This window comes from Pristis pectinata, chromosome 9 (assembly GCF_009764475.1).
Source record: "Pristis pectinata isolate sPriPec2 chromosome 9, sPriPec2.1.pri, whole genome shotgun sequence".
Classification (NCBI taxonomy): domain Eukaryota; kingdom Metazoa; phylum Chordata; class Chondrichthyes; order Rhinopristiformes; family Pristidae; genus Pristis; species Pristis pectinata.
Window position 1 is genome coordinate 10,773,685 of NC_067413.1, and position 27,878 is coordinate 10,801,562.

The 27,878-nt window shown below is 40.5% G+C and overlaps 1 protein-coding gene across 3 annotated transcripts in view; it reads left to right on the forward strand.

Annotated features, from left to right (window-relative positions):
* Positions 1–232: 232 nt before the first annotated feature.
* Positions 233–27,878, forward strand: part of cep76 (centrosomal protein 76) — a 37,694-nt gene continuing 10,048 nt past the window's right edge. The window contains exons 1-11 of one of the 3 annotated variants that reach the window (XM_052023284.1): positions 249–339; positions 1,856–2,185; positions 4,728–4,883; positions 7,910–7,991; positions 12,173–12,397; positions 12,938–13,123; positions 15,574–15,671; positions 20,725–20,853; positions 22,095–22,283; positions 22,783–22,839; positions 26,340–26,506. In XM_052023284.1, the coding sequence (XP_051879244.1) occupies positions 4,728–4,883; positions 7,910–7,991; positions 12,173–12,397; positions 12,938–13,123; positions 15,574–15,671; positions 20,725–20,853; positions 22,095–22,283; positions 22,783–22,839; positions 26,340–26,506 (1,289 nt within the window). In that variant the 5' untranslated portion in view covers positions 249–339; positions 1,856–2,185. Of the gene's footprint in view, positions 340–1,855; positions 2,186–4,727; positions 4,884–7,909; positions 7,992–12,172; positions 12,398–12,937; positions 13,124–15,573; positions 15,672–20,724; positions 20,854–22,094; positions 22,284–22,782; positions 22,840–26,339; positions 26,507–27,878 lie in introns of all 3 variants that reach the window. The other 2 variants (XM_052023282.1, XM_052023283.1) reach the window with 2 other exon arrangements.

Consider the following 27,878-nt stretch of genomic DNA (forward strand, 5'->3'; position numbering starts at 1 on the left):
TAAAACTAATCAGGCAGTTGAAACGGGCAGGTGGCAAATTCCCGCTCGGTTTTGGCGCCAGATTTAAACGTTCGGAGGGCCCTGGTCCAGGCCGTTGGGAGGGGGCGGAGTCACCGCTGCGTGGCCGTGACGCGAGGGGCGTGTTCACAGGTACCGCTGCGCGATTGGTGGAGGCGCCTGCTGACGATGGGTGAGGGAGCGTCACCGGGGGGGGGCGGGTGGAGCATAAGCCCCGCCCCCTAGCCCGTCTGCTCTTCGCCGAGGCCCTTTGGCGTCATGGCGCTGCCGTTGGAGAAAGCCTCCGAGCTGAAGCAAATCATTCGCAGCCAGCTGACCCAGGTGAGCCCCCGGCGGTGGGCCGGCCTGGCCCGGGAGGTGCAGTCGACGTTCCCATGCCGAGCCTCCGTGCTGCTCCCACCCCTCGCCGTGGTACCCATTGGGGATACTTCAGTGCCCCACGTCCCAGCCCTCTGACAGCAGCTGCCCTGTTACCCCGTCGGTGTGTTGCCCATGACAATGACCCTGGGGTACTTCTGGTATGAGAGTGTCTGCCTCTACCACCCTCGGGCAGTGGGCTTCAGCTTCCTTCCCTCCCAGATGGGACGTCTGTTCCCTCTGATCTTCAAATCCTTCCTCTGGTTACCCAAGGTATTGGTTTATTATTGTCACTTGTACCGAGGTACAGTGAAAACTTGTCTTACATACCGATGGTACAGGTCAATTCATTACACAGTGCAGTTACATTGAGTTAGTACAGAGTGCATTGATGTAGTACAGGTCAAAACAATAACAGTACAGAGTAAAGTGTCACAGCTACAGAGAAAGTGCAGTGCAATAAGGTGCAAGGTCACAACAAGGTAGATCGTGAGGTCACAGTCCATCTCATTGTATAAGGGAACTGTTCAATAGTCGTATCACTGTGGGGTAAAAGCTGTCCTTAAGTCTGGTGGTACGTGCCCTCAGGCTCCTGTATCTTCTACCTGATGGAAGAAGAGAGAAGAGAGAATGACTTGGGTGGGTGGGGTCTTTGGTTATGCTGGCTGCTTCACCAAGACAGCGAGAGGTAAAGACATTGGGCAGTCGGCTTCAGGTTCCTTCCCTCCCAGATGGGATGTCTTTTCCCTCTGATCTTCAAATCATTTCTCTGGTTACCCAAAGGAAGTGGGTCTAGCTTGTCAAGAGTTGTCATTGCGTTATTCACCTCACCTTTACAAAGAAAGCAAAAGATAAGGCAGCTTCTCCTCGTAAGTAAACTTTGCCATCCCTGGTGACATCCCTACAGCTCTTCTGTACCCTCTCTAAGCACAAACTCATCGTAATGTGAAAAGAACAGCAGGCAGTTTTGATTCAATTTGGTTTGTACATTTCTGGTAAGAAATGGAATAGGAGTGGACTATTCGGGCCCTCGGGCCTGCTCCAGAAACCGTTGAGATGTTTGCTCCAAATTGCCCTCAACACCACCATCCCACTCCCTCCCCATACCTCTTGACTCCCTTTCGGTTTAAATGCCTGTCAGTCTTCATTTTGAATATATTTGAATGCTCTTTGTCCATAGCTCTCTGGGGTAGAGAATGCTAAATATTCACAACCCTCAAGAGCAGGCATTTCTCTGCATCTGTCTTAAGTGGGCAATATCTCCTTGGCAATCCATTTTATCATTCTTCTATACTCCATTGACTATAGGCACCATGTGCTCCAACTTGTTCCATACATCAACCCCTTTAATCCCAGGAACTAACCTCATGAATTTTCTCTATGCTATATCCAATATGTGATGAACGCTGTACACAGTACACCAGATACAGCCTTGCCAGCACACTGTAAAGTTGCATCTAACTTTTCTTTTTTTTTCCAGCAATTTATCCAATAAAGGCAGTCCCCAGGTTACGACTGGGTTCTGTTGCTGAGAACTGTTTGTAAAATGAAATGTTCAAAAGTCTGAACTGAACAAAAACAGTGTGTGGGAGAGGATCACAGAACCAGCTGTGATGGGAGAGCAAGCAAGTTTGGGAAGAGTGGCCACCAGCTGGCCTCACTGACTCGGTGATTGAGTGCTGTTCCCAGCTAGCAGAAGATGCCTTGGACCCATTCCCATCCATCCTGCTGGTCTCTCAAACACTCATTCCTATGAACAGGGTGTTCATAACCCGTGGAGCACCTGTACTGGTATCTGAATGACTGGCCTGTAATTAAACATTCTGTCTCTTTTCTGATTTTTTTTTTAGAACATAGATCAGTAGAGAACGGGAACAGGCCCTTCAGCCCACAATGTCTGACTGAACACAATGCTGAATTAAATGCAATCTCTTCTGCCTGTACATGATCCATATCCCTCCATTCCCTGCATATTCATGTGCCTGTCTAACTGCCTCTTAAACACCACTATCACATCTGCTTCCACTGCTAGCCCTGGCAGTCCATTCCAGGCACCTACCACACTCTTGTGTACAAGGGGGGGGGGGGGTGGAAACTTGCCCCGCACATCTCCTTTAAACTTCCCCCTTTCACCTTAAATGCATGTCCTCTAGTACTTGACATTTCTACTCTGGGGAAAAAGCCTGACTGTCTATGCCTCTCATAATTTTATAAACCTATCAAGTTTCCTCTTGACCTCCAACATTCCAGAGAAAACAACCCAAGTTTGTCCAACCTCTCCTTGGCTCATGCCCTCTAATCCAGGCAGCATCCTGGTAAACCTTTTCTGCATCCTTTTCAAAGCCTCCACATGCTTCCTGTAATGGGGTGCCCAGAATTGCACACAGTACTCCAAGTGTAGCCTAACCAAAGTTTTATATAGCTGCAACATGACTTCCTTACTCAATGCCCTGACCAATAAAGGCAAGCATGCCATACTCCTTTACCACCTTATCTACTTGCGTGGCAACTTTCAGGGAGCTATGGACTTGGTCCCCAAAATCCCTCTGTATATCAATTCTGTTAGGGGTCCTGCCATTAACTATATACTTTCCCCTTGCATTTGACCTCCCAAAGTGCAACCTGTCATACTTGCTTGAATTAAACTCCATCTGCCATTTCTACACCCATATCTGTAACTGATCTACTGTATCCGTGACTACCGTCTGCACTGTGCACACTTCCACCAACCTCATCTGCAAACTTACTTACACACCCATATATATTTTCATCCAAGTCATTTATATTTTTATGTACAGAAACCCCAGCACTGATCCCTATGGAACACCACTGGTCACAGACCTCTGGCCAGAATGACATCCTTCCACGCTACTCTTTATCTCTATGGGCAAGCCAATTCTGAATCCAGGCTATCGATTCACTATGGATCCCATGCATCTTAATCATCTGGATCAGTCTACCACGACAGACCTTTTCAAATACCATACTAAAATCCATGCAGACAACATCCACTGCCCTACCCTCAAAAAAACAACTCAATCAAGTTTGTAAGATGTGACCAATACAATATTACCATGTTATCCATCTTCTAGTTCTCTGACCATGCCTGTAACGAACAAGATTGGAAAATAATGCGCAGAGCCTTAATTTTTCCTGTCTTGCTTTTCTTCACAGCATGGAATATGCTTCCATTTTAACTAGAGCACAGTACTGGTGGGCAGAGATCTGTCACTGTATTGCCGTAGTGTACAGTATCAGTAGACGCAGGTTTGTCAATGTGTAACATTGGTGCGGTACTGTCAATATGGTCCAAAAATAACATTTTCTCAGTAAATTTAATACCTTCTGCATTCTATTGTGAATTTCCTTTGTAGGTTTTCTCGTCCAGTGGAATGTGCTGGAGAACTATCTGAACCTTACTGATCTAGGGGTGCTGTTTAAGGGGTGTGAAAGAATATGACCTTTGTGCAGAGAGTGAAGTAGCTACCAAATAACTTCACACAGCAGTAACCTTGGGATTAAAACTCACTGCAACGAAGTTGTTCTCTTAACTACAATGTGCTAGTTATGTTTTTCAGGCCTGGAATAATTTACACACTAGAAATATTTTATGTTTTTCTCTCTGACATTTGTAAATATAAATATATATTAATGCATGGAGGGATGCATTAACACTTGCCTTTCTAATGCATGTTTTGGAGTTGAATGCTTTTTTTCTGGCTTCGACATGGCTTCCATGTAGAGCTTCAACATCATGTTAGTTGAGATCAGCTTTAAATATTAAAACTAAACAGAACATGTATCTGCTTTAAATCTCTTGTACGGTCTGAGGGACTTTTGAAAATATCTAAATTTTAAATCTGATGTATTTTAAGATTTTAAACTATTATTTTTTAGTATCTGTTCTTGCACATGCCACAGATTCAGGAGCAAAAAGCGGAAAAAAAACTGCAAATGCTGCAAGTCTGAATAGAAAAAGAAAATTCTAGAAAGTCAGGCAGTATCTGTGGAGAGAGAAAAACAGTTAATAGTTCAGGTCAATGACTTTCATCAGAATGCTCTGATGAAAAATCATTGACCTAAAACATAACTCTTTCTCCCCACAGATCCATCTGAGTTGCTGATTATTTCCAACACGTTCTGTTTTTATTATGATAGGCAAGATGAGTTCTTTTACCTCTCCCAAGTTGCATACCGAAGGAGTTATTTTTTCCAGAGGACTGCGATAAATAATTTTTGAATAAACTTTGAAAGATAAGGCACTCCTTGTTCATTTTAAAGTTAGTTTTAAACCTGTGAATCAAATTTGAAATTTTCCTGTGTTAATAGCTTGCTGAATATCTTTTGACCAGATGAACATCCATGGAAAAATCAGGGACATCTTATCAGAGTCAGTCCGAGAAGAACTAGGCAAGAGTTCACAATGTTTGTCTGAGGCTGATCTTATAAAAGCTTTACAACGCCGGGGAATTATAGATGATGTCGTGAAGGAACTAAGCTTTTTAACCGTAAGTATTTTACTGCAATGAATGGCATATTTCACAGGATCAAAAATTAAAATGTAAAAATATTGCTGGCAGCTCATTCCACACTCGCACCACGCTCTGAGTGAAGTAGTTCCCCCTCAGATTCCCCTTAAATATTTCACCTTTCACCCTGAACCTATGACCTCTAGTTCCAGTCTCACCCAACCTGAGGGGAAAAAGCCTGCATGCATTCACCCTATCTATACTACCCCTCATAATTTTGTACACCTCTATAACATCTCCCCTCATTCTCCTGCGCTCCAGGGAATAAAGTACTAACCTATTCAACCTATCCCTGTGACTCAGGTCCTTGAGTCCTGGCAACATCCACGTAAATTTTCTATGCACTGAATTGTGACCAGAACTGTACACAGTACTTCAAATTTGGCCTCACCAATGTCTTACACAACTTCAACATAACATCCCAACTCCTGTACTTAATGCCCTGATTAATGAAGGTCAATGTATCAAAAGCTCTTTTTATAACCCTATCTACCTGTGATGCTACTTTCAAGGAATTATGGAGCTATATTCCCAGGTCCCTTTGTTCTACCGCACACCTCAGTGCCCTACCATTCACTGTGTAAGCCTTACCCTGGTTTGTCCTCCCAAAGTGCAACACCTCAACTTGTCTGCATTAAATTCCATCTGCTGTTTTTCAGCCCATTTTCCTAGCTCATCCAGATTATTTTGCAAGCTTTGATAGCCTTCCTTGCTGTCCACTACGCCCCCAATTTTGGTGTCATCTGCAAATTTGCTGATCCAGTTTACCACATTATCATCTAATTCATTAATATAGATGATAAACAACAACGGACCCAGCACCAATCCCTGCGGCACACCACTACTCACAGGCCTCCAGTCAGTGAGACAACCATCTACTACCACTCTCTGGCTTCTCCCACTAAGCCAACGTTGAATCCAATTGACTACTTCATCCTGAATGCCAAGTGACTTAACCTTCTGGACCAGCCTCCCATGCGGGACTTTGTTGAAGGCCTTGCTAAATTCCAGGCAGACAACGTCCACTCCCTTCCTTTCATCAACCTTCCTGGTAACCTCCTCGAAAAACTCTATAGGATTGGTTAGACATGACCTGCCACACATAAAGCCATGTTGACTATCCCTAATCAGTCCTTCAGAATACCTTACAATGATTTACTCACGACTGACGTCAGGCTCACTGGCCTATAATTTCCCGGTTTATTCTTAGAGCTTTTCTTAAACAGTGGAACAACATCCTCCAGTCCTCCGGCACCTCACCTTTGACTAAGGACGTTTTAAATATCTTTGCTAGGGCCCCTGTAATTTCTGCAGTAGCCTCCCACTTAGGGAAATACAAATAGGATCATCATAGTATTTTGAAAGGGAAATCATGTTTGACACATCTGTTGTAATTTTTGATGTTGTAAGTAGTGGAATAAATAAGGGGAAACCAATGGATATGGTTCATTTGGACTTTCGGAAGGTCTTTGATTGGGTGACACACAGGAGGTTAATAAGTAAAATTTGAGCGTAGAGGATTTGGTATAATGTAGTTGGTTGAACAGAAAAGAAAGTAGGAGTAAATGGGTCATTTTTTGTGTTGGGTGATGCAAAGATCACTGCTGAAATCAAGCTTTTCACACCTATATAATGGATTTAGATGAGGGGACCAAGTGTAATATCCAAGTTTTTTTCTTGGTACTAAGCTGGGTATCTGTGATTTGTGAGGAGGATACAGGGAGGCTTCAATTAGATTTAGAGAAGCAAAGTGAATGGATGACATCTTGGTGGATAGAATCTAATGTAGAAAAAGATGAGGTCTTCCGCTTTTGTAGAGAAAGTACAAAAACATCATATTTTCTAAGATTGCAAGGTGTTGGTGTTCAGAGGGTCCTCGGTGTCCTTGTAAACAAATCACAAAGTCGATGTAGTTACAGCAAGCAATTAGGAAGGAAAACCGTCTGTTGGCTTCTATTACAAGAGGATTTGAACGCAAGAGTGAAAATGTCTCACTGAAATTATAAAAGGCTCTAATGAGACACATCTGAAATATTGTGTACTGATCAGATCTCTTGCCCATGAAGTTTACCAGATTGATTTCTGGGTTGGAGATTTTTTCCTATGAGGAGAGAATAAACAGATTGGGATTTAAAAGAATGAGCATTCTCATTGACACGTACAAAATTCATATAAGACTTGACAGAGTAGATGCAAGGATGATATTTCTCCTGACTGGGGTGTCCAGAATCATGGAATTACTTCTCAAGTTGGGGGCTGGCCATTCAGGGCAAAGATGAGAAAGAATTTCTTCTGCAGGTAGTGAACTTGTGGAATTTTCTACAGGAGTGATGTAGGGGCTCAGACACTGGGTATATTCATGCCTTATTGATTTTTGCAGATGAAGGAAATTGCAGGAAAGTGGCGCCATAGTAAAAGATCAGCTATAATATTGAGTGGCAGACCAAGTTTGAGAGACCAAATCACCTACTTCTATTTCTGATGCTCTAAGCTTGCTTCAGTTCTCTGAGGAGTTATGCAGGATATTATGAAAAAAATGGGCTTTGATGTTGTGATATGAGAATATCACATTGACACAGATACTGTGATATTTTATTTTATAGGAGCCTTGTATTTTTTTTAACAATGTGAGGTTCTTTATTTGAAAGGAACAATTCAGTGAATGAATTTAATTCTAAAAGTTAATGGGAATAGCACATCTATTTTTAGTAATTTGTGTCTACACCATCTGCCTTTGAACAAAATCCTATGAACTTGGAACAGTCAATTTATCAAGCCTTAGACATCTTTTGTTTTTGTTAATTTATTTTCTATCATTCTTTTCATATTGTGTATTTGCATTACATTCACATTAATCTGCAATGTTTGTGCCATCTTTGTGTTTCATACAGGGAAGTCTAAGTGCAAATTAAAAGCTTGAAATCCTCTAATCCTATCTTCTAATATGGTCAGAGGTATTTCCTTTATGTGAAATTAATTGAATTACAATTATTTTTAATTTCCAGGAAGTTCGGGACAAAGAAGCTACAACCAGTTCAAAACCAGCCACACATTTTGTAGACAAAGAGCCTGCTGAATTAAAGAAAAGTGAGTGTTTCTGGCACTTCATTAATTTGAGCACACTAACAATTTATTTGCTGTTTTAATGTGAGCACTTTTCATTAGCATTTCATTACCTTCAAATAAAAGTTGTTCGTGGGATCACATTTATTTTGACTACAGTTTCAATAGAGAATTAAAAAGGATATTTGGGCCATGATGTCTATCCTTGGACTTTAAAAAAGCAGTTTGGTTTAGTATCACAACCCAGCTGTCCTAATCTGTACCCTTCAAATTTATACTTTCAAGCACACGTCCAGGTGCCTTTTGAAAGCTGGTGTGGAATTTGTTCATTATGTTTTGTGTCATGTAGCCAAAAATTTCACGGACCGTCTGCCTGAAGAATATTGTATCCATGGATCATTATCATCATCCTTGTCCTGTCAAATATTGGAAATAGTCTATCCTCTTTCATAGTTTCAAATAAATCTATTACAATATAATGAAAAGTTGTTCAAATTTAAATCTTTGCATTTCCTTAAACAGTATTCTGCACCAAACTCCTCCTAAGCCTGAGTGTAATGCTACTTAGAGCAAACTATTTGGGGACAATAACGTTTTGGATTAATTCTCAGCTTTTATGTTCTGTGCCTCTTGAAATAAAGTCTAAACTCTGTTAATTTTCTTGTGACCTTATCAGCATAAGGTGCTCTCTTTAATATTAAGTGAACTTGAATCCCACGTCCTTACAAAACCTCAATCTTTTTTTAAACATTGCTTAGTTTAACCAACAAAAGGAACATTGATCTCAATTGAGAAACTAATGGAAATAAATAATGAGTGCACAGTGATTTACACCTTACTTATCCAATACGCCCTCTATTCCTTTGGGTGGGTGAAGGAAAATAAGTTCTGCAGCAATAATCACTATTATCCACAGTGCGGTTTCATCTTGCTGGTCCCTTACCCTCTGTGCAGTGGAGAGAGTAGGAAGCAAGTGAACTCTTGCCAGAAAACCTGCTGTTATTGGGTTACAGGATCTGTGTCTATCCCAATCACTCAAAAATTGTGTGAAGTAATAAGCTTTACTGATTAAATATAGTGAATGTAGTTCTGACAAGAATCCAGATATAATATTGAATACACTATTTTTCTCTAATTAACTATTATTGATTATACTTATTCATAATAATTGACACTGAACAAAACCTAGAATGTTTTTATGTTTAAGGAATAATAGTTGCACATTTCAGAAACGGGCCCTTCGGTTCACTAACTACTTCCCAACCCATTTGAACCAATCATAAATAATCCCATTTTATTCTCCCCACATTCCTATCCACTCTCCCAAATTCTACCATTCACCTACAGGGGCAATTATAGAACACAGGAAAATAGGAGCAGGAGAAGGCATTCAAGCCTGCCTCACAATTTAATATACTCATGGCTGATCTACGCTGGCCTCAATTTCTCTGACATTTCTCCATAACCCTCTATTTCTTGATATAGCAAATATTTATCCACTCTATTTTAAATACTTCTAATGATCCAGCTTTCAACACCTGCTGTGGCAGAGTTCCAGAGATTCACCACCCTCTGTGAAAAGAAGTTTCTGTGTACCTCAGTTTTAAATGACCAACCCCTTATCTTGTAGGTTATGTCCTCTTGTTTGAGACTCTGCTACTCTCTACCCTGTCAAGCCATCTTCGTATCTTATAGAGTTATACAGCACAGAAACGGGCTGTTCAACCCAACTGACCCCTGCTGACCAAGATTCCCATCTATGCCAGTCCCATTTGGCCCATATCCCTCCAATACTTTCTTATCTATATACCTGTCAAAGTACCTTTTAAATGTTGTTGATGTCACTTCTTCTGGCAGCTCATTTCATATACTGACCATCCTTTGCATTTTAAAAACGACGTTGCCCCTCAGGTTCCTACTAAATCTCTCCCCTCTCACCTTAAACCTATGCCCACTAATTCTTGATTCTCCAACCCTGGGAAAAAGACTGTGCGCATTGACCCTATCCATGCCCCTCATAATTTTATACACCTCCATAAGATCACCCCTCATTCTCATATGCTCCAGTTTAAAATAAAAGTCACAAGCTGCTCAACCTCTCTCCGTAACTCAGTCCCTCAAGTCCCGGCAACATCCTCTTAAATCTCCTCTGCACTCTTTCCAGTTTAATAGTTTAATGGCATCTTTCCTATGGCAGGTTGACCAAAACTGAACACAATATTCTAAATGCAGCCTCACCAATGTCTTGTACAACTGCAACATAACATCCCAAATTCTATACTCAGTGCCCTGACTGATGAAGGCCAGCGTGCTAAAAGCTGCCTTCACCACCCTGTCTACATGCAATGCCACTTTCAGTGAACCATGTACTTGTACTCCTAGGTCCCTCTGTTCTATGACACTCCCCAGGGCTCTGCCGTTGACTGTGAATGTCCTACCCTGATTTGTCTCCCCAAAATGCAACACCTCGCACTTAACCAAATTAAACTCCACTTGCCATTCCTCTACCCACCTACCCCACTGATCAAGATCCCTCTAAATCCTGATAACCATCTTTACTGTCAACCACATACTTATTTTCGTATCATCTGCTATATGTTTGAATAAGGTCACCCCCTCATTCCTCTAAACCCCACAGAATACAGTCCTAAACTATTTAGTCTCTCTTGGTAAGACAACCCTCTCATTCCAGGAATTATTCTGGTGATTCTCTTTCGTACTGCCTCCAATGTTACTATACCTTTTTCAGATAAATTCTACGCAGTATTACAGGTGAAGCCTCACTAATATCCTGTATAATTGCAACAAAACCACTCTATCTTTAAATTCCAACCCCTTTGCAATGAAGGCCAAAATTTTGTTTCTTAACTTGTTGGACCTGTCTGCTAACTTTTTGTGATTCCTGCACCTAGAACACCTAGATCCCTCTGAACTTCACTCACTTGCAGTCTCTCTCCATGTAGATGATAACCTGCCTTTTGATTTTTTTTCCCTGCAGAACTGCATAACCTCAAATTTCCCCACATTAAGCTCCATTTCGCAGTCTTTTGCCCACCAACTCAATCTATCTATATCCTGTTGCACAGTCACAGTATCCTTATCACAACAGGCTCTTGCACCTATCTTCATATTATTGGCAAATTTGGAAATGTTGTATACTATTCCTTCCTCCTGGTCTTTAAAGTAAATAGTGAACAATTGCAGGCCAAGAACTGATCCTTGTGGTACTCTTACTAGTTACCTCCTTCCAATCTGAAAAGGACCCATTTATTTCAACTCTGTTGGTCTCTATAGTGACAGTTAACCCACTAATCTGCACTTGGCATAAGGGAGGAAACTGGAGCACCCAGAGGAAACCCACATGTTCATAAAGAACCTGCAAATTTCACACAGGTGGTGCCCAAAGTCAGGATGGAACCCAGCTTGCTGCAACTGTGAGGCAGCAGCTTTCCTAACTATGTCATAGTAGAGTTTTTATCATGAGTAAATATAGCCAATAAATGCTATTAGTGCAGCATAATTAAAAAAAACAGGTCAAATAATTTTATTAGTCAGATTAAGGCACCCACTTTGTTTTGGAAACTATTTATTTTCTTTCTTCTACTTAATTTCCTTGAGCTGCATTTTATGTGTACCTAAGAGAATAAGTTCACAAACTGTACGTTCAATAAATTTGTTCTTGCAAACTCTGGTGCGAGTTCAAGTCCTATTCCAGAGGTCTGAACACAAAACCCACACTAGCTCTCTTGTGCATTGCTATGGATGTGCTGCATTGTCTGAAATGGCATCTTTATAATGAGACAGCAGACAAAGATTCAGTCTAAAGTGGACAAAAAGAATAGGGAAAGTAGTCCCAGATATTTGCTCAACGGTTATCTTTAAAAAAACATTAAAAATAAAACAAGAAATTCTGGAAACACTCAGCAGGTCAAGCAGCATCTATGGAAAGAGAAACAGAGTTGACATTTTGGGTTGAAGAAAGTAAATTATCTTGATTTTATCTCATTGCTATTTTTGGGAGCAGGCAATGTACAAATTGACTGTAGTGCTTTGTTCAACAAAACAATACTATGACAATTCACTTTGAAGGTAGGTTATTGGCGTAAAGTCCTTTGAGTCATTTTGAACTTGTAAATGGTGTCATTTAAATGCAATTTTTTTTTAAGTAGAAGAACGACATTTATGTTTTGCCATTCATATTGCAGCAAGCATTGATCCTACCAGAAGAAACCTGTACCTTCAGGTTTTGGGTGGCAAAGCATTCCTGGAGCATTTACAGGAACCACAACCTTTACCAGGACAAGTGTGCTCTACATTTACACTTTACTTGCATTTCCGAAATCAGCGCTTCCGTTCCAAGCCTGTGCCATGTGCCTGTGAGCCTGATTTGCATGATGGATTTCTGCTGGAAGTTCATAAAGACAGTATGGGTGAGTCATGCTGAAGGTTTGTTTATATATAGATTAAGAAAAAATTGATTCACTGGGTACATTCTAAAAGAATAATGGGCTTCCTTCACTGGCTTCAATGTTTAGTGTTATGGCCCGGTGATACTGAATTATGCAGACAGAAGATTCTGGGTACATTTCACAGACTGTAATTGCAGGTAGTGCTATTGCCTCAGCTCCAGCAACCTTGGTTCAATACTGACCTCTGATACTGTCTGTGTGGAGTTCACACGTTCTCCCTGTTCCTGCATGGGTTTCCCTGGGTGTTCCAGTTTCTTCTCAAATCCCAAAGGCATGCTGCTTGGTAGTTTAATTATTGTAAATTACCCCTAATGTTGGTGGCTAGTAGACGATTTGGGCATGTGAGAGAAAATGGGTTACTGGGAAATAAGTGGGGAAAGATGGGATTGCTTTGAGAACTGGCATGGACTTGATGGGCCAAATGGCCTCCTACGTTATGTGAAAATGTAGCCTGTAGTTCGAGTGATCAGACTTTTTATTTTGCTATTGGATCACATCCAGGTGATGGCAGTAAGATGGCTGATGCAACAACTTTATTATCAATCTGTGATCCTGTGCACATGGTTCTTATAAAGACAGATACTTCCAGTGAAATAACACTGATTGCATCGCACTACTTGGAATGGCGGTCTCTGCTGAGTTCACCGGATGGAAAAATGAACATGTCTGTGGAGTTATTGGGTGTAGGTAAGATTCTTTTTACCTTGATTAAATATTTTTATTTACTGATTGGCTTTGGTCAATGTCTAAATGAGCATTGCCGTTGGAAGCAAAACCTGTCTGGCTCTTTAGTCCAGCTTCTGAACTGCCAATGCACTTGCTTATTGGTTCTGTATAAGCGTGGGTTAAAATGGAACCTAACAGCACCTGAGTTTACCAAGTAGGTACTTAATTAATTGAACAGAAAGGATATCCGGCATAAATTGCAACATGTTGGTCATCTGTATAAATGCTTAACTGCTAGAATATGGCTTATCATTTTTAGGAGGTTTTAATTTTTCAAAACCATTTATTTTTGCACTGCATCCTGACAAATATTCCAACATGGTTGACAAAATAGCTGGTATGATACTAATTTTAAAAAAAGTTCCAATATTCTGTTTTATTTTCTTTAGAATTTTGTGCCATGAATATCTATGTAATGTTCCCGTGGAAAATTTTGAATTGTATGAACTTCCAAATCATATGTAATTCTATGAACCTACCACCATCGAGCCGTTAAGGGAGGAAATGAATTCCAGCAGCACTTTCTATATCTTCTGAACAGCTCAAACCAGCTTTGTAGGCAATAAATTACTTTTGAAGTGTGGTTGCTGTTCACTTTTGTTTTGACAGATGTCAACTAATTTACACACATTGTCCCACAAAAGATAACCAGTTAATTTTTGCAGTGAGTCTTGGCTGAAGAATAAATATTGGCCTGGAGAGCCCTCCGGTTGGAATTTAGACAATGACAATTGAATGAAAAACACGATGATGCTGGAGGAACTCAGCAGGCCAGGCAGCATCTGTGGAGAAAAGCAGACGGTCAACGTTTCGGGTCAGAACCCTTCGGACTGAAGATAGGAAAAGGGGAAGCCCAATATATAGGAGGGAAAAGCAGAGCAGTGATAGGTGGACAAAAGAGTGGAGGTGGGGTGGGCACAGGGAGGTGATGGGTAGATACAGGTAAGAGATAGTGATAGGCAGGCTCTTACCTGCATCTACCTATTACCTCCCTGTGCCCACCCGCCTCCCCTCTTTTGTCCACCTATCACTGCTCTGCTTTTCCCTCCTATATATTGGGCTTCCCCTTTTCCTATCTTCAGTCCTGAAGAAGGGTCCTGACCCAAAATGTTGACCGCCTGCTTTTCTCCACGGATGCTGCCTGGCCTGCTGAGTTCCTCCGGCATCATAGTGTTTTTCATTTAGATTCCAGCATCTGCAGTCCTTTGTTTCCCTAATGACAATTGAATCTTATGTGTTCACTTCAGAGACTAAATGCAGGTGAAACTTTAATCTGCCACTTTGACACAATGCAGCACTTCCTCAGTCATCTACTGTAGTGTCAAGATAGTTAATGTGGTCATATACTAGAGAGAGGCTTGAACTCTCCCATTACTACCTCATCCATACAAATATGTTACTACTGAGCCAAGGCCTCTGTTAGAATTATAACATATGAAACTATCACCACAGGTGTATCCTCTGCTCTTTTGTGTTTTCTACCGAGGAGGGTAACCTCATTTTTTCACTTCATGTTTCATTGGTTGTGTCCTCGCCCATTGGCCTTGAAGCCTCTCTGCATCCTCCTCGCAACTTGTACTCCATTACTGACATTCTAATTCTGAACAACATTGGGGCCCACACTAAAACTTTCAACAATGCAGAGTTCAGGTTTTTGCATTGTGATCTTGTATTTAAATGTGTGACAGTTCTAGAATTTGTGTATTGATTTAGTGTCAACAGAATTGCCACAGGCAGTAATAAATTGGAACAAATATCAGTAAATTTAGCGTAAATGTGGCTTTGGATGACTTGATAATAATTACATCATAGACTTACTCCTTTTACAGTATAAACAGAGGGTTCTGGAAATAATTGGATAGGTGTTTCAAGAAGTTAGTAAAGGCTTGGCAGGTTGAATGGCTGCATTTGCCTTGTGAATCGATGATCCCTTGTATTCTGATTTTGTGCATCATAGAATGTAACTAGGGAGAGGTGTTACCTCTGGATTTTTATTTCATCTCCAATGTGGAAACACATTTTACTGGTGATGAAAGTATTGTTTTGAATATAATGTATCTTCATAAAAATAATGCAGAAAAAGGATGAATCAGCATTATCTTGATTTCAAATTTACACATGGGGGGAAAAATGCCTTTCCTGGATACACTGTGAAGTGAAAATAACCAATTTTTTTTTACTGCTACATCACAGATGTCAAACCTAGTTTGCGTTTTGCCCCTACTACCCCGTCTCATTTTTCTGAAGAGTGCATATTCTCCACATCTTAACCTATTATTATTTATAGATGTTTGACAATTCATAACTGTCATTTTTTCGTGTCTGTTACATTCTGAATCCAAAGTTTCATTAGTATGAAGACCATAGCTTTGAATGCACTTGTCATGAAACGTTTACTCAAATTCTTTCAGGTACAGAGTCTAAAGTTCCAGTTGGAGTTTTAAATCTAAAACTTGAAATATATCCCCACCTGACACAGCCACTCAGCCAGGATATAGTTGACACTCAGGTACTGTATCTGTTACAATCTATCTCTGGTATAATTTCCTGATTTTGCAACAAATTGGGAGAGAACAAGCCTTTAGATAAAAGATCACTTGCAGAAGTGGCATTTGCATTGAACCTAAACAAATCTGCTAAACCCTACTATTGATTATTCATGATGATTATTTACCAGTCATTGTGAAAGTGAAATGTTGGGAAAAGGCAGGTATTGTACTGCTGCTTGTTTCATCATTTTGGAGAAATTGTTTTGCTGGTAGAAAATCTGAGGGAGGATATCAGCTTTGTATAAAACAATCTTGACTGCTTTTCATTCCAAACAAACTTCTAATTTTCCAGATAATTTCTGGTTTTGCACAAATATGAACATTTGCAAATCCTGGTTCTGGTTAAATGTATTGACTTAGACAGTTCCATTTTACCTGCTAAAAATTTCCAGTAATTATTCTCTTGGATTCAGCATAATCAATCACTCCCATAACAAAGCAACCATCATCCCCTGAATAAGATGTGAATGGCAACTCTATTACCCATTTTCTTGGTAAGTGCTACATATAGGGTCTGCATTCTAAGTCTACTGGCAGCAAAGCAGGATGAAAGATGTGAGCTCTATGACCAAGTAAGGATGATATAAGAAGGATATGAATGCCTTCAGTATTGATAATAGTAAGTGGGAAACTGTAGCTGAGAACAGTGTTGGCTGTATATAGGGTTGCGCTATCACAACAATCAATGGCTTCAACAGCTCCCCAGCGGATGCCAACAAGGGCACCTGAGATCAGCCAGTTAGTGTCTGTCCAGAATTAGGTTGTCTAATCATGAACAAAATGTGGTGCATGCTGTGGTCTGACCAAAGTTCGATATTTGAATATTCATCATTTCATATAGTTGGAAGATAACAACCAACTGTTAAATGATACCACAGCCTGGGGCATTTGCCAATATATTTCCTGATGCATAAAAATTTTAATTTTGCACCTTTCACATTGTGTTCTCTTGATTTTCCAGCAGATGGAGCCAATGGCTTTCTAGTGAACTGAGCTGATTGTAAACTGATGCATTTTTCAAAAATTAAATAAATGAACAGAAGGCAGTTTTCCAGTGAGTTACTCCTTGTAGAACAAATCAATAAGATGTTCCAATATTAGAGGCCAATTAATGATTCTGAATTAATAGGAAGTGACCTGGATCTTTGTGCACCTTACTGGTTATATAGCCTGTCCACCATCTTTTGTCCTACTTCACTGCCAATACTGCGAAATGCTGAGAATGCAGATGGTATAGCTGGCACTGATCAAGATAATGAGTAATATAGTTGTTAATTATATCCTAGGGTATGTGAGTTTTTCCTCTTGGTTTGGAATATCTCAGCCTGCTCATTAACTAGAGAATGAGAGAGAACATAGGATAGTATAGCACAGGAACAGGGGCCCATGATGTTGTGCCGAACTAATGAAGCTATTGCCACCTAATCCCTTCTGCTTGCACGTGGTCCATATTCCTCCATTCTCTGCATATTCATGTGCCCATCTAAGAGCCTCTTAAATGCCTGTATTGTATCTGCCTCCACCACCAGCCCTGTCAGCGCATACCAGGCACCCACCACTCTGTGTATATAAAAAAAACTTGCCCCGCACTTTTCTCCCTCTCACCTTAAATACCCGCCCTCTAGTATTAAACATTTTGACCCAGGAGGAGGGTGGTGGTAGAGGGGAGAGATACCAACTGTCTATCTATCTATGCCTCTTGTCTATCAGGACTTCCCTCAGCCTCCGCCACTTCCAGTTTGTCCAATGCAAGCATAGTTTGTCCAATGAGAGATTCTGCTTCTCACCACTTCACACTTCCCTGGACCACCACCTCTACTGAGACTTGGAGAAATGAACCTTTTGGATGAGGACTTAAACTGAGGCCTCCCACCTGCCCAGTCAGGTGGTTGGAGGAGACCAAGTAACATTATATTGGAAGATCAGGAGAAGTATCCCCAACATCTTTGCTAATACTTATCCTTTGTCTACATCACCAAAAAGAGATTATCCAAATTTTATCAGCTTGTTGTTTGTGTTACGTACCAGCAACAAAAGAAACACACCGAGTCATGTATAAGTGTTAGAAACTATTTTATTAATAACTACTTAAGATAATAAGAAAAGTAAAAATGTTAGATATTGAACATTAACCCCAAAACTAAACTCGAAGTGTATGTGTGGCAAATTCCCAAACTCCAAGTCCAGGAATAGTTCTCAAAGTTCAGTTCAGCAAGTCATAAGGTGAAACGTGAGCAAAGGCTTTTGCAAAACCACCGTTGACTGAAGAGAAAATGTAGAGAGAGAATAGAGAGAAGTTATGAAATCCAAATGTTCCACAATGGAACCCATACGACACCTCAATCACTGATGATCTCCACTGCTTAGTTCTGAAGTATCTGCCACCCTGAAAGGCATTCGAGACGTGGCCATCCACAGAAATACCTGTTTCCCTCTATAGGTTAACGACAAAGTGGACTCCACAATCCATACGTGGATTGTAGTGACAGACACAGTTATTGTTTTTCATCCATCAATATAGAGACCAGCAGTCAGTGTGTCTCTCTCCCTCTCTCTCTTTTCTGACTGAACAATAAACATCAGCAAGTTGTTATCTTGCTGTTGTTGTAATGAAGCCCCCCCCACACACACACACACACACACACACACACACAAAGTCTACTGTCTTAAAGGGACATTCACCAAATAGCAACCTAATCCGTAACATTTGTGGGATCTTGTTCTGCAGAATTGGCTGACCTGTTTACTGTATTAGAACACTGATTACAATTTAAAGGTACTTAATTGGCTCCAAATCTGAAGTAATCCTGAAGTCATGACAAGTGTGATAGAAAGTCTTTTCCTTTTTAAGCACTGGCAACTTGACACTCTTAGCTGGGCTAACCAAGTTGTCACCTTGAGTGGAAGTCTTGTGGCACCAATTTTGTCCATTAATTGAACATCCATTTCCCTCCACCACCAGAGGAACGTGGCTGCTGTACAAACTACACAAATCCCCAACTTCATTGCAACATTTCTCAAAAATATGATCCTCGACACCGGTTATAAAAAGGGCAGCGTGATAATATCATTTTCATCTAGTTTAACGTCCAGGTCATGTGTTACCCCAACCTAAATATATGTTGCTGTTGGTTCATGATTGCTGGATAAAAATCCCAGAATTCTGTACTTAAAACATGGTTTGTGAACCTTCATCATACCAATTATAGCCCAATCTTCAAAACAACAAGAGATGGCAGAAATACTACCTTAATTGATCTTATGTTTTTTTTTCATGCCACATTATCCCACATTCATTATATGGCATTAATTAAATAAGTCTCTTTCCAATTAAGTAAGTGAAAATCTCAAAACTTTTCAGAACTTCCTCCCTCATAAATACTCATGTTAAATTACAAGAGGGCATGGCTTTAAAGTAATGGGTGGGAAGTTCAAGGGAGATATCAGAGGAAGGTTTTTTACCCAGAGTGTGGTTGGGGCATGGAATGCGCTGCCTGGGGTGGTGGTGGAGGCAGGTATATTGATCAAATTAAAGAGATTACTAGATAAGCATATGGAGGAATTTAAAATAGAGGGATATGTGAGAGGAAGGGGTTAGATAAGTCCTAGGCGAGGTTTAAAGGTCGGCACACCATTGTGGGCCGAAGGGCCTGTATAGTGCTATACTGTTCTATGTTCTAAATTCATTAAGGTGATCTTACAAGTTTGCTAACTTGAAAATGATTTAGATGTGAAAAAATAAATGGCTCAATTTTGGGGCAAGTATCTCCTAACATTGAGGTTTCTTAAGAATGACAAGCAACATCTAATTTCTACCATAAATAACCACAGAAAATGGTGCAAGCCCTCAGCAGGTCAAGAGTCATCTGTAGAAAGAAAAAGAGGTAAGGATCCAGGTTGGATACCCTTTGTCCGAACTGTGAAAGAGAGAAACAGGATATTTTTAAGTTGCAGTGAAGGTGGGGGCGGATAGAAGAAGGGGAATATCTATGACAGGGTGAGGCTAGGGATGTCATGGAGATAAGTTGTAGAGATCATCCTGTTGATGAGTCAATGGGGGACATAGGGAATGAGAATATAAACAAAGGAATGTAGGAAGTTGTGAAACGCAGGACTGAAAGGTGTGTTCAGCAGACCTGGTTGTGCTAATGGAGAGAGAAAAACTGAGGCAGTGTCACACTTGGATGATTTACAGCAGAACTGATTAGTTCTGATGCAGGCAGAGAAAGCCTTACCTGAAGCTGTAGAATTAAATATTGAGTTCAGAAGGCTGCAATGTGCCTGGACGGAAGATGAAGTGCTTTCCTTCAAGCATTATAACAATGCAGGAGGCCACAAACAACGAGGTCGGAGTGGACGGAGAATTAAGGTGGCAGGCAACAGAAAACCCAAGTTTCCCCCACCCCCATGGGCTGAGTGCAGGTGTTTCACAAAGTGATCACCCAGTCGGTGTTTTGTTTCTCTCAAGTAGATAGGGGACTGTGCTTCCATCCCCACTAAACTCTCCTGCTCCTGGAGCACTTCCCATGCAACCACAGGAACAGCAACAACAACTGCCCTGTCAGCTCTTCCCTTCCCATCATCATGGGATCCAAACAGTCCTTCCAGCTGAAGCAGTGATTCACTTGCACTTCTTCCAATCTAGTGCGCTGCGTCCTGTGTTCACAGTAGGGTTTCCTTGACATTGGATTCCTTCCCACAACCCCTTACTTTGTAGTTAAGTTGCCTGCCAGCACATTTATTCTGGCTTTACGCGTGTAACATAATCATTTGTCAGGGAAGTGTGAATGATGCTGATCTTCCCCTCTGGCATAAATCACTAACATTTTGTTCAAGAAAAAGAAAATTGCCACAATAAAAACACTCATGACCATAGGATCAGATTTCAAACCTGCCATATGAGAAGTGGCAATGGTGTCATCCATCACTTGTCAATGTGTGGCATAGTACCTGTGCTCTGTAAAAATTTGTGCCCATACTTTGTTTCATGCTTTTAACTGTTTAAATTTGCAGCTAACCTTAGAACGTCAAAAGACTGCAGAAAAGGAGCGTTTGTACCTCATGTATGCCAAACAGTGGTGGAGAGAGTATCTTCAGATCAGGCCTTCACACAATACTAGACTTGTGAAAATCTTTGCACAGGTATGTGTTTAAGTTTAGGTATTAAAGCATTAAATTTTAAAGTCACATTTCAGATAATCTGGTAATTATGCAAGTATGGTTTTGTACAATGCCATTATAATGGGTTAGTAGAAACATATTGTACAATATACTGCTTAACTACATGTGTAAATTATTTGATTCTTGGATGTTGGTAAACTGAGTTGATCTTTGTCTGGGAGCAGATCAGGCCCTCAATTTTCCCCCTCCAACCCTTCACCAGGAGGTGCTTCTGATTCATAATCCTTTGCCTGCTGCTGAAAGTTGCATGCATGTTACATTAGAACAAGAAAACAAATGATCTATATTTGTGAATGAGGCCCAGAAGAACAGTCTAGGGTTGATCGAGAAAAATGGCAATTTGATAGATGTGTCAGATACCTTTTGTGGTCTAGTAAGGTAAGTTAGTGGCTTAATAAGGGAAGAGAAAAATCTGCACAAATTAAAATATGCATGCGTGGGTATTATATGTATGTAACCAGGCAGCAAATGTGAGCAGATTACTCAACTACAAATATATTGAAACTAGTGTGTTCTATCTTGATAAAAATCTGCAAACGTAGTCCAGTGAGGAAAAATGGATATTGAAAGAAGTCTAAACACTTAACTGGATACTTAAATAGGCAAGATATAGAAGAATATGGACCTAATGCAGGAAAGTGGAATTAGCATAGAAGAGCGAAGAGGTTGGCATGGATCTGGTGGGCCAAAGGGCCTGTTCCTATACTGTATGAATCTATGACCTCATGACTCTATCAATTCTTTTCCTGTAGAACCATCAGTGGCCAATTATCTTTCTTCTCCTATGTTTCCACCCACCCCCCCCCCCCCCTAACAAAATGCTGTTGCTGTCCTAGCTGAAATTGGCTAACTGTACAACTTAAGGGTGGATCCTCAGTTTGTCTTCATATGGCTCAACTACATACTGCTTAAAACTGAATGAACTGACTGAGTGAGTGAAGGAGGCAGGAACTCCTAAGAAGTATCCCAATGAATAATTAAATTGCCATGGCATAGAAGTTTGCTAGATGGGATTCGTATAACTAAGTACTTAACGGTTAGTATAGACATTGTTGGGCTGAAGGGTTTGTCCTATGCTGTATTACTCTATGATTAACCATTTTTCATAGAATGTCTTCATTATTTTGCATCTGAAATAGAAGTTGACTTGTTGCCCTTAGCTGAAGAGATTAACTATTTTTTCCTTCCTTCTCCTGCCTCAGGATGAGAATGGTGTAAATCGTCCAGTGTGCTCCTATGTAAAACCTTTGCGAGCTGGCAGGCTTCTGGACACACCAAGACAAGCTGCTAGATTTGTCAATGTTCTTGGCTATGAGAGAGCAGCCATGGTTGGAGGTGGATCCAAACAAGAGCAATGGTGCACTCTCTTGAGTTTTCTCTGTAGAGGCAAGGTATGTTAGGGATTATTCTGGAGCTATGAAATTATGGATAGCAGACATTAATTCAAACAAGAACCAGTCTTTACTGCTTGCAATTTACATTAAGAACCAATCAGACTGAAGTTAAGGAAGAAGGGTGCAAAATAACTTAGTTGGAGGTGCCTTGTTTGATGTAGGCCAATTAAAGTAGCCCATTGTATTATGTTTGGCTGATGCAGATGAGAACGTCTCATGGGTACGTATATTGTATTTAGTTTTATGTTCAGTTCTATCTTCATTAGGTGTTGATAAAAGATAAATTAGATATTTTAAATCAAAATTAGAATTTGGTTTCTAAGTATTTCCATATACAGTGACATGCAAAAGTTTGGGCACCCTGGTCAAAATTTCTGTTACTGTGAATAGCTAAGCGAGTAAAAGATAACCTGATTTCCAAAAGGCATAAAGTTAAAGATGACACATTTCTTAAATATTTTAAGCAAGATTAATTTTTTATTTCCATCTTTTACAGTTGCAAAATAACAAAAAAGGAAAAGGGCCCGAAGCAAAAGTTTGGGCACCTTGCATGGTCAGTACTTAGTAACATCCCCTTTGGCAAGTATTACAGCTTGTAAATGCTTCCTGTAGCCAGCTAAGAGTCTTTTAATTCTTGTTTGGGGGATTTTCGCCCATTCTTCCTTGCAAAAGGCTTCTAGTTCTGTGAGATTCTTGGGCCGTCTTGCATGCACTGCTCTTTTGAGGTCTATCCACAGATTTTCGATGATGTTTAGGTCGGGGAACTGTGAGGGCCATGGCAAAACCTTCAGCTTGTGCCTCTTGAAGTGGTCTATTGTGGATTTTGAGGTGTGCTTAGGATCGTTATCCTGTTGTAGAAACCATCCTCTTTTCATCTTCAGCTTTTTTTTTTACAGACGGTGTGATGTTTGCTTCCAAAATTTGCTGGTATTTAATTGAATTCATTCTTCCCCCTACCAGTGAAATGTTCCCTGTGCCACTAGCTGCAACACAAGCCCAAAGCATGGTCAATCCACCCCCGTGCTTAACAGTTGGAGAGATGTTCTTTTCATGAAACTCTGCACCCTTTTTTCTCCAAACAATCCTTTGCTGTTTGCAGCCAAAAAGTTCTATTTTAACTTCATCAGTCCACAGAACTTGTTTCCAAAATGCATCAGGCTTGTTTAGATGTTTCTTTGCAAACTCCTGATGCTGAATTTGGTGGTGAGGACGCAGGAAAGGTTTTCTTCTGATGACTCTTCCATGAAGGTCATATTTGTGCAGGTGTCGCTGCACAGTAGAACAGTGCAGCGCCACTCCAGAGTCTGCTAAATCTTCCTGAAGGTCTTTTGCAGTCAAACGGGGGTTTTGATTTGCCTTTCTAGCAATCCCACGAGCAGTTCTCTCGGAAAGTTTTCTTGGTCTTCCAGACCTCCACCGTTCCTGTTAACTGCCATTTCTTAATTACATTACGAACTGAGGAAACGGCTATCTGAAAATGCTTTTCTATCTTCTTATAGCCTTCTCCTGTTTTGTGGGCATCATTTAAAATAGGCAGCTGCTTAGAGGAGCCCATGGCTGCTGATTGTTGGGACAAGGTTTGAGGAGTCAGGGTATTTATGAAGCTTTGAAATTTGCATCACCTGGCCTTTCCTAACGATGACTGTGAACAAGCCATAGCCCTAACAAGCTAATGAAGGTCTGAGACCTTGGTAAAAGTTATCTGAGAGCTCAAATCTCTTGGGGTGCCCAAACTTTTGCATGGTGCTCCTTTCCTTTTTTCACTCTAAAATTGTACAAAACAGAAATAATACACTAATCTTGCTTAAAGTGTTGAAAAGAATGTTTCACCTTTAACTTTATGACTTTTGGAGATCAGTTCATCTACTCACTTAACTATTGACAGTAACAGAAATTTTGACCAGGGGTGCCCACACTTTTGCATGCCACTGTATTTCCTTATGACATAGAGGAGGCAATGTTAGCCTGTTGAGTCTCTGCTGGCTCACAGAACAAACCCATTCCCCAATAATTTTCCCTCTAATACGTTCCCATCAACTCCCCCAGATTCTACTATTCACCTGGAAAGTTAAAGATATTTGCAGAGAAGGGGGAAGGGAATAAGGGCGATGCCTTTGATAGGATAGGTGACCGTCTGAGACTGAGTGACCATTTTCTTCTCCTCCCCCCACACCTCCACTCCTGCCTGAAATGTATAAATTGTCAAGTGTGTTAAAGACCCTTGTGAGCTGGTAGTTTTCTGGACACACCAGGACAAACCATCATTCAGTATCCCTTAGATTCCACCCTATCAAAGACATTCCCTTCGTTCTCTCCACTCCTCTCCCTTGTCTGTACATTAAATCATCTTGTTTCTTGCTGCCTGTAGCCCATCACTCACTGGTGTAACCAACCTCTCAAATTGCTGTCCTTCCATGAGGTATCTGACTTTCTTTTGAATCAAGTCTGTTCATAGCTTGCACATTTTGCCAAAATGACCCATCACTGCCCCTACCTCTGGTGTTATTCTTTTATACTTCTGACTAAGCATGTTAAATGCTTCCAGATACGACATTAAATTCAATAATTTACAACTGTGAGCATTTCCAGCATTTTCAAATTTCTGGTATTTCCTCAAGACTTTCATCTTCCAAGTTATCCCTCTCTTCCTACAAAATATGCTACCATGCAATTATCTTTCTCAGATCCTAATCATTTGCCCATTCTAAAAGTTTACTAACGACCTTTTGTAATTTGTTAGAGTCATCGTCAGTTTTGACTCTTTCCACCTGTGACCCAATCTCTCAAGTTTAGGATCATCTGCAAATTTAGAAATGTGGGTTCTGGATTTCAGTCTAAATCATTAATATAAATTGTGAGCAGCAGTATCCTCAGCACTAATCCTTATGGTAGACTGCTCCTATTTCCTTGTGACTAGCTATCCTTTAATCTCAATCCCAGATAACGATAGTATTTCTCCCATTTATACCTTCTCTTGGTCATTCTTTTACTACTTGTTCCACTGTCACTTGTTCACCTTGCACTATCATCCTTTTTTGTCACTCAAGCGCTCCCTATGTTCCACCCATTTGTTCTCTCCCCCCTTTCTCTGCATCCTAAAAACTGGTTACTTCCAAATTCTTCTGGTTCCCAGAAAGATCACAGACCTGAATCATCAATTGTTTCTCTTTCCACGGATGCTGCCTGCTTAGCTGAATGTTTCCAGTATTCCTATTTTTTTACTTCAGATGTCCAGTATCCATAGTATTTTAGTTTTAAGTCACGTGCATAAAGTATTTGACGTCCATTGCTTGGCCCTTGCATCTAATTCCCATTCTCACCAATTTCCATTCCAGAATTGCTTAATCTTGTTTTGCTCCAACAACATTGTGTGAAAGGAATTTGTCTAAAGAATTGTAGCTACTCGTTTAAATATTTTACAGATTCATCAGCGACAGAGGAAGGTACTAGCAGTTTAGGGGTGGCAAGGTGGCACTGTAGCAAGCATTGCTTCCTCAGCTCCAGAGATCTGGATTCAGTCTTGACTTTGAGTGCTGTCTGGATGGAGTTTGCATGTGTTCCCCATACTGTGGGAGTTTCTGCTGAGTGCTCCAGTTTCCTCCCACATTCCCAAAGATATGCTGATAGGTTAATTATCTGTTAATGTCGGTAAGTGGCAATCAAAGGGGAGTCGTTGAGCACGGGCAGGGAATTGACAGGGGGAATGGGATTGATGGAATTGCACTTGAGAGCCAGCATGGGCCGATGGGATGAATAGCCTCTTCCTATGTTGGAATAAGTAAATGTGCTTATTATGATCATGTTTAAAAGCATTTTCTACACCCAATCAGTTACATATTGGGAAGGTCTTTGTTATACTGGCAAATTATTTCCTATTATTCCATTAGTTGACCAGAGATGGGATGGTGGGTAGCAGAGGATAGAATTAGGCAAGAAAGAGACAAAAGAATAACGCTTTTGTGTGTATAATTATTGGTAAACTGTGATGTGTTGGGGTGAGTGATTTTTTTTTCATTGTGAGAATCAGTGTAATCGACTGTTGGTAACCTACAGGGAGACTGTGAGGATCATGCCACCTTACTGTGCAGTTTGCTGCTGGGCTTTGGATTAGATGCCTATGTGTGTGTTGGAACAAAAGCAAGAAGGGTGCCCCACACTTGGGTGATGACTTGTGGAATAAATGGAGATGTCGTTTTCTGGGAGAGCTTAACTGGACACAGGTGAAAGCAAAGTGTTCGTAATTTGAATGCCTTACATACAGTAGATCCATTATTTAAGTTTATAGTATTACCGGTATATTTTTCTACCCAATGATCTATATCCTGATTCTCATGTGCAATTCTAAGAGAGAGTGGATGTGCAGGGTCTCTCTACCTGTCCTACCCAAAGATCTACCACCTTGGAACCATGCTCTGTTTAACTGGGTTAAGGTTAGGGTTTTGAGAAAATTGTTAACTTGGAGCCAGGTTACAAATTTTGTAGACCATAAGAAATAGAACATTTAGCCCCTTGTACATGTTCCTCCATTCAATAATATCATGGCTGATCTTGCACTTTAGTGTAATTTTCCTGCATTAACCCATATCTTTTCATTCCCCTAAAATCCAAAAATTGGTCATTGGCTTTTTTAAATATGTTGAGTGGCTGAGCTTCCATAGCCATAGGTTGAGAATCTAAATAATCACTCTCTGTAGGATGAAGAAATGTTGTATTTGACCTCTAATTTTGACATTGTGAGTGCTGGTTCCAGACACCTAGCCAAGGGAAGCATCCACACCTCTATCCTGTCATGGTCCATATGTACAGTGTACGATTTTGTACATTTCAAAGACATCACCACTCATTCTTCTAAACTCGACTGTGTAGGGCCAGTCTTCGCATAACAAATCAGTCTGATGAACTTTTGTTGCGTTCTTTCCATCTTGAATATGCACTTCCTCTGGTAGATAGATCAGACCTCTACACATTAGTCCAGATGTGGTGTCAGCAAGGTCTTATGTAATGGGAGAAAGAAGTCTTTTGTTCTCAAATCCTTTGGCTATAAAGGCCAACATACTATTTGCTTCCTGGACCTTCATTTTGGTTCTGCGATAGGTGTCCAAGGAAACCAAACTATGACTACTAGACTCTCAGCATTAAAAATCTACTCTAATTTTCTGTTTTTTTCCATTGAAGGGGATGACCAAACACTGTTAACCAGTTATATTCTAGCTGCCATGTCCTTGCCCATTCATTTAACCTGTCCACATCTTCCTGAAATCCTTTTGAGCTTGTACTGTATATATTGCATTTGATCCTCTTTCCAAATCATTGATACAGATTGTGAACAGCTGGGGTGCCTGAAATATACCCTGTGGCCTATTAGTTGTTCCAGCCTTCCAACTGGAAAATGATCCATTTATTCCTATTGGCTTCTCTGCCTGTTAACCAATCCTCAGTCTACACCAGTATATAACCCCTAATTTTGTTTAATAATCCATGGTATGGCACCTTATATGGCTGTCTTAAAAGTACAAATACACCAACATTAACTGGTTTGCCCTAATATATTCTACTAATTACAACTTCAGAAAATTCCAACATATTTGCCAA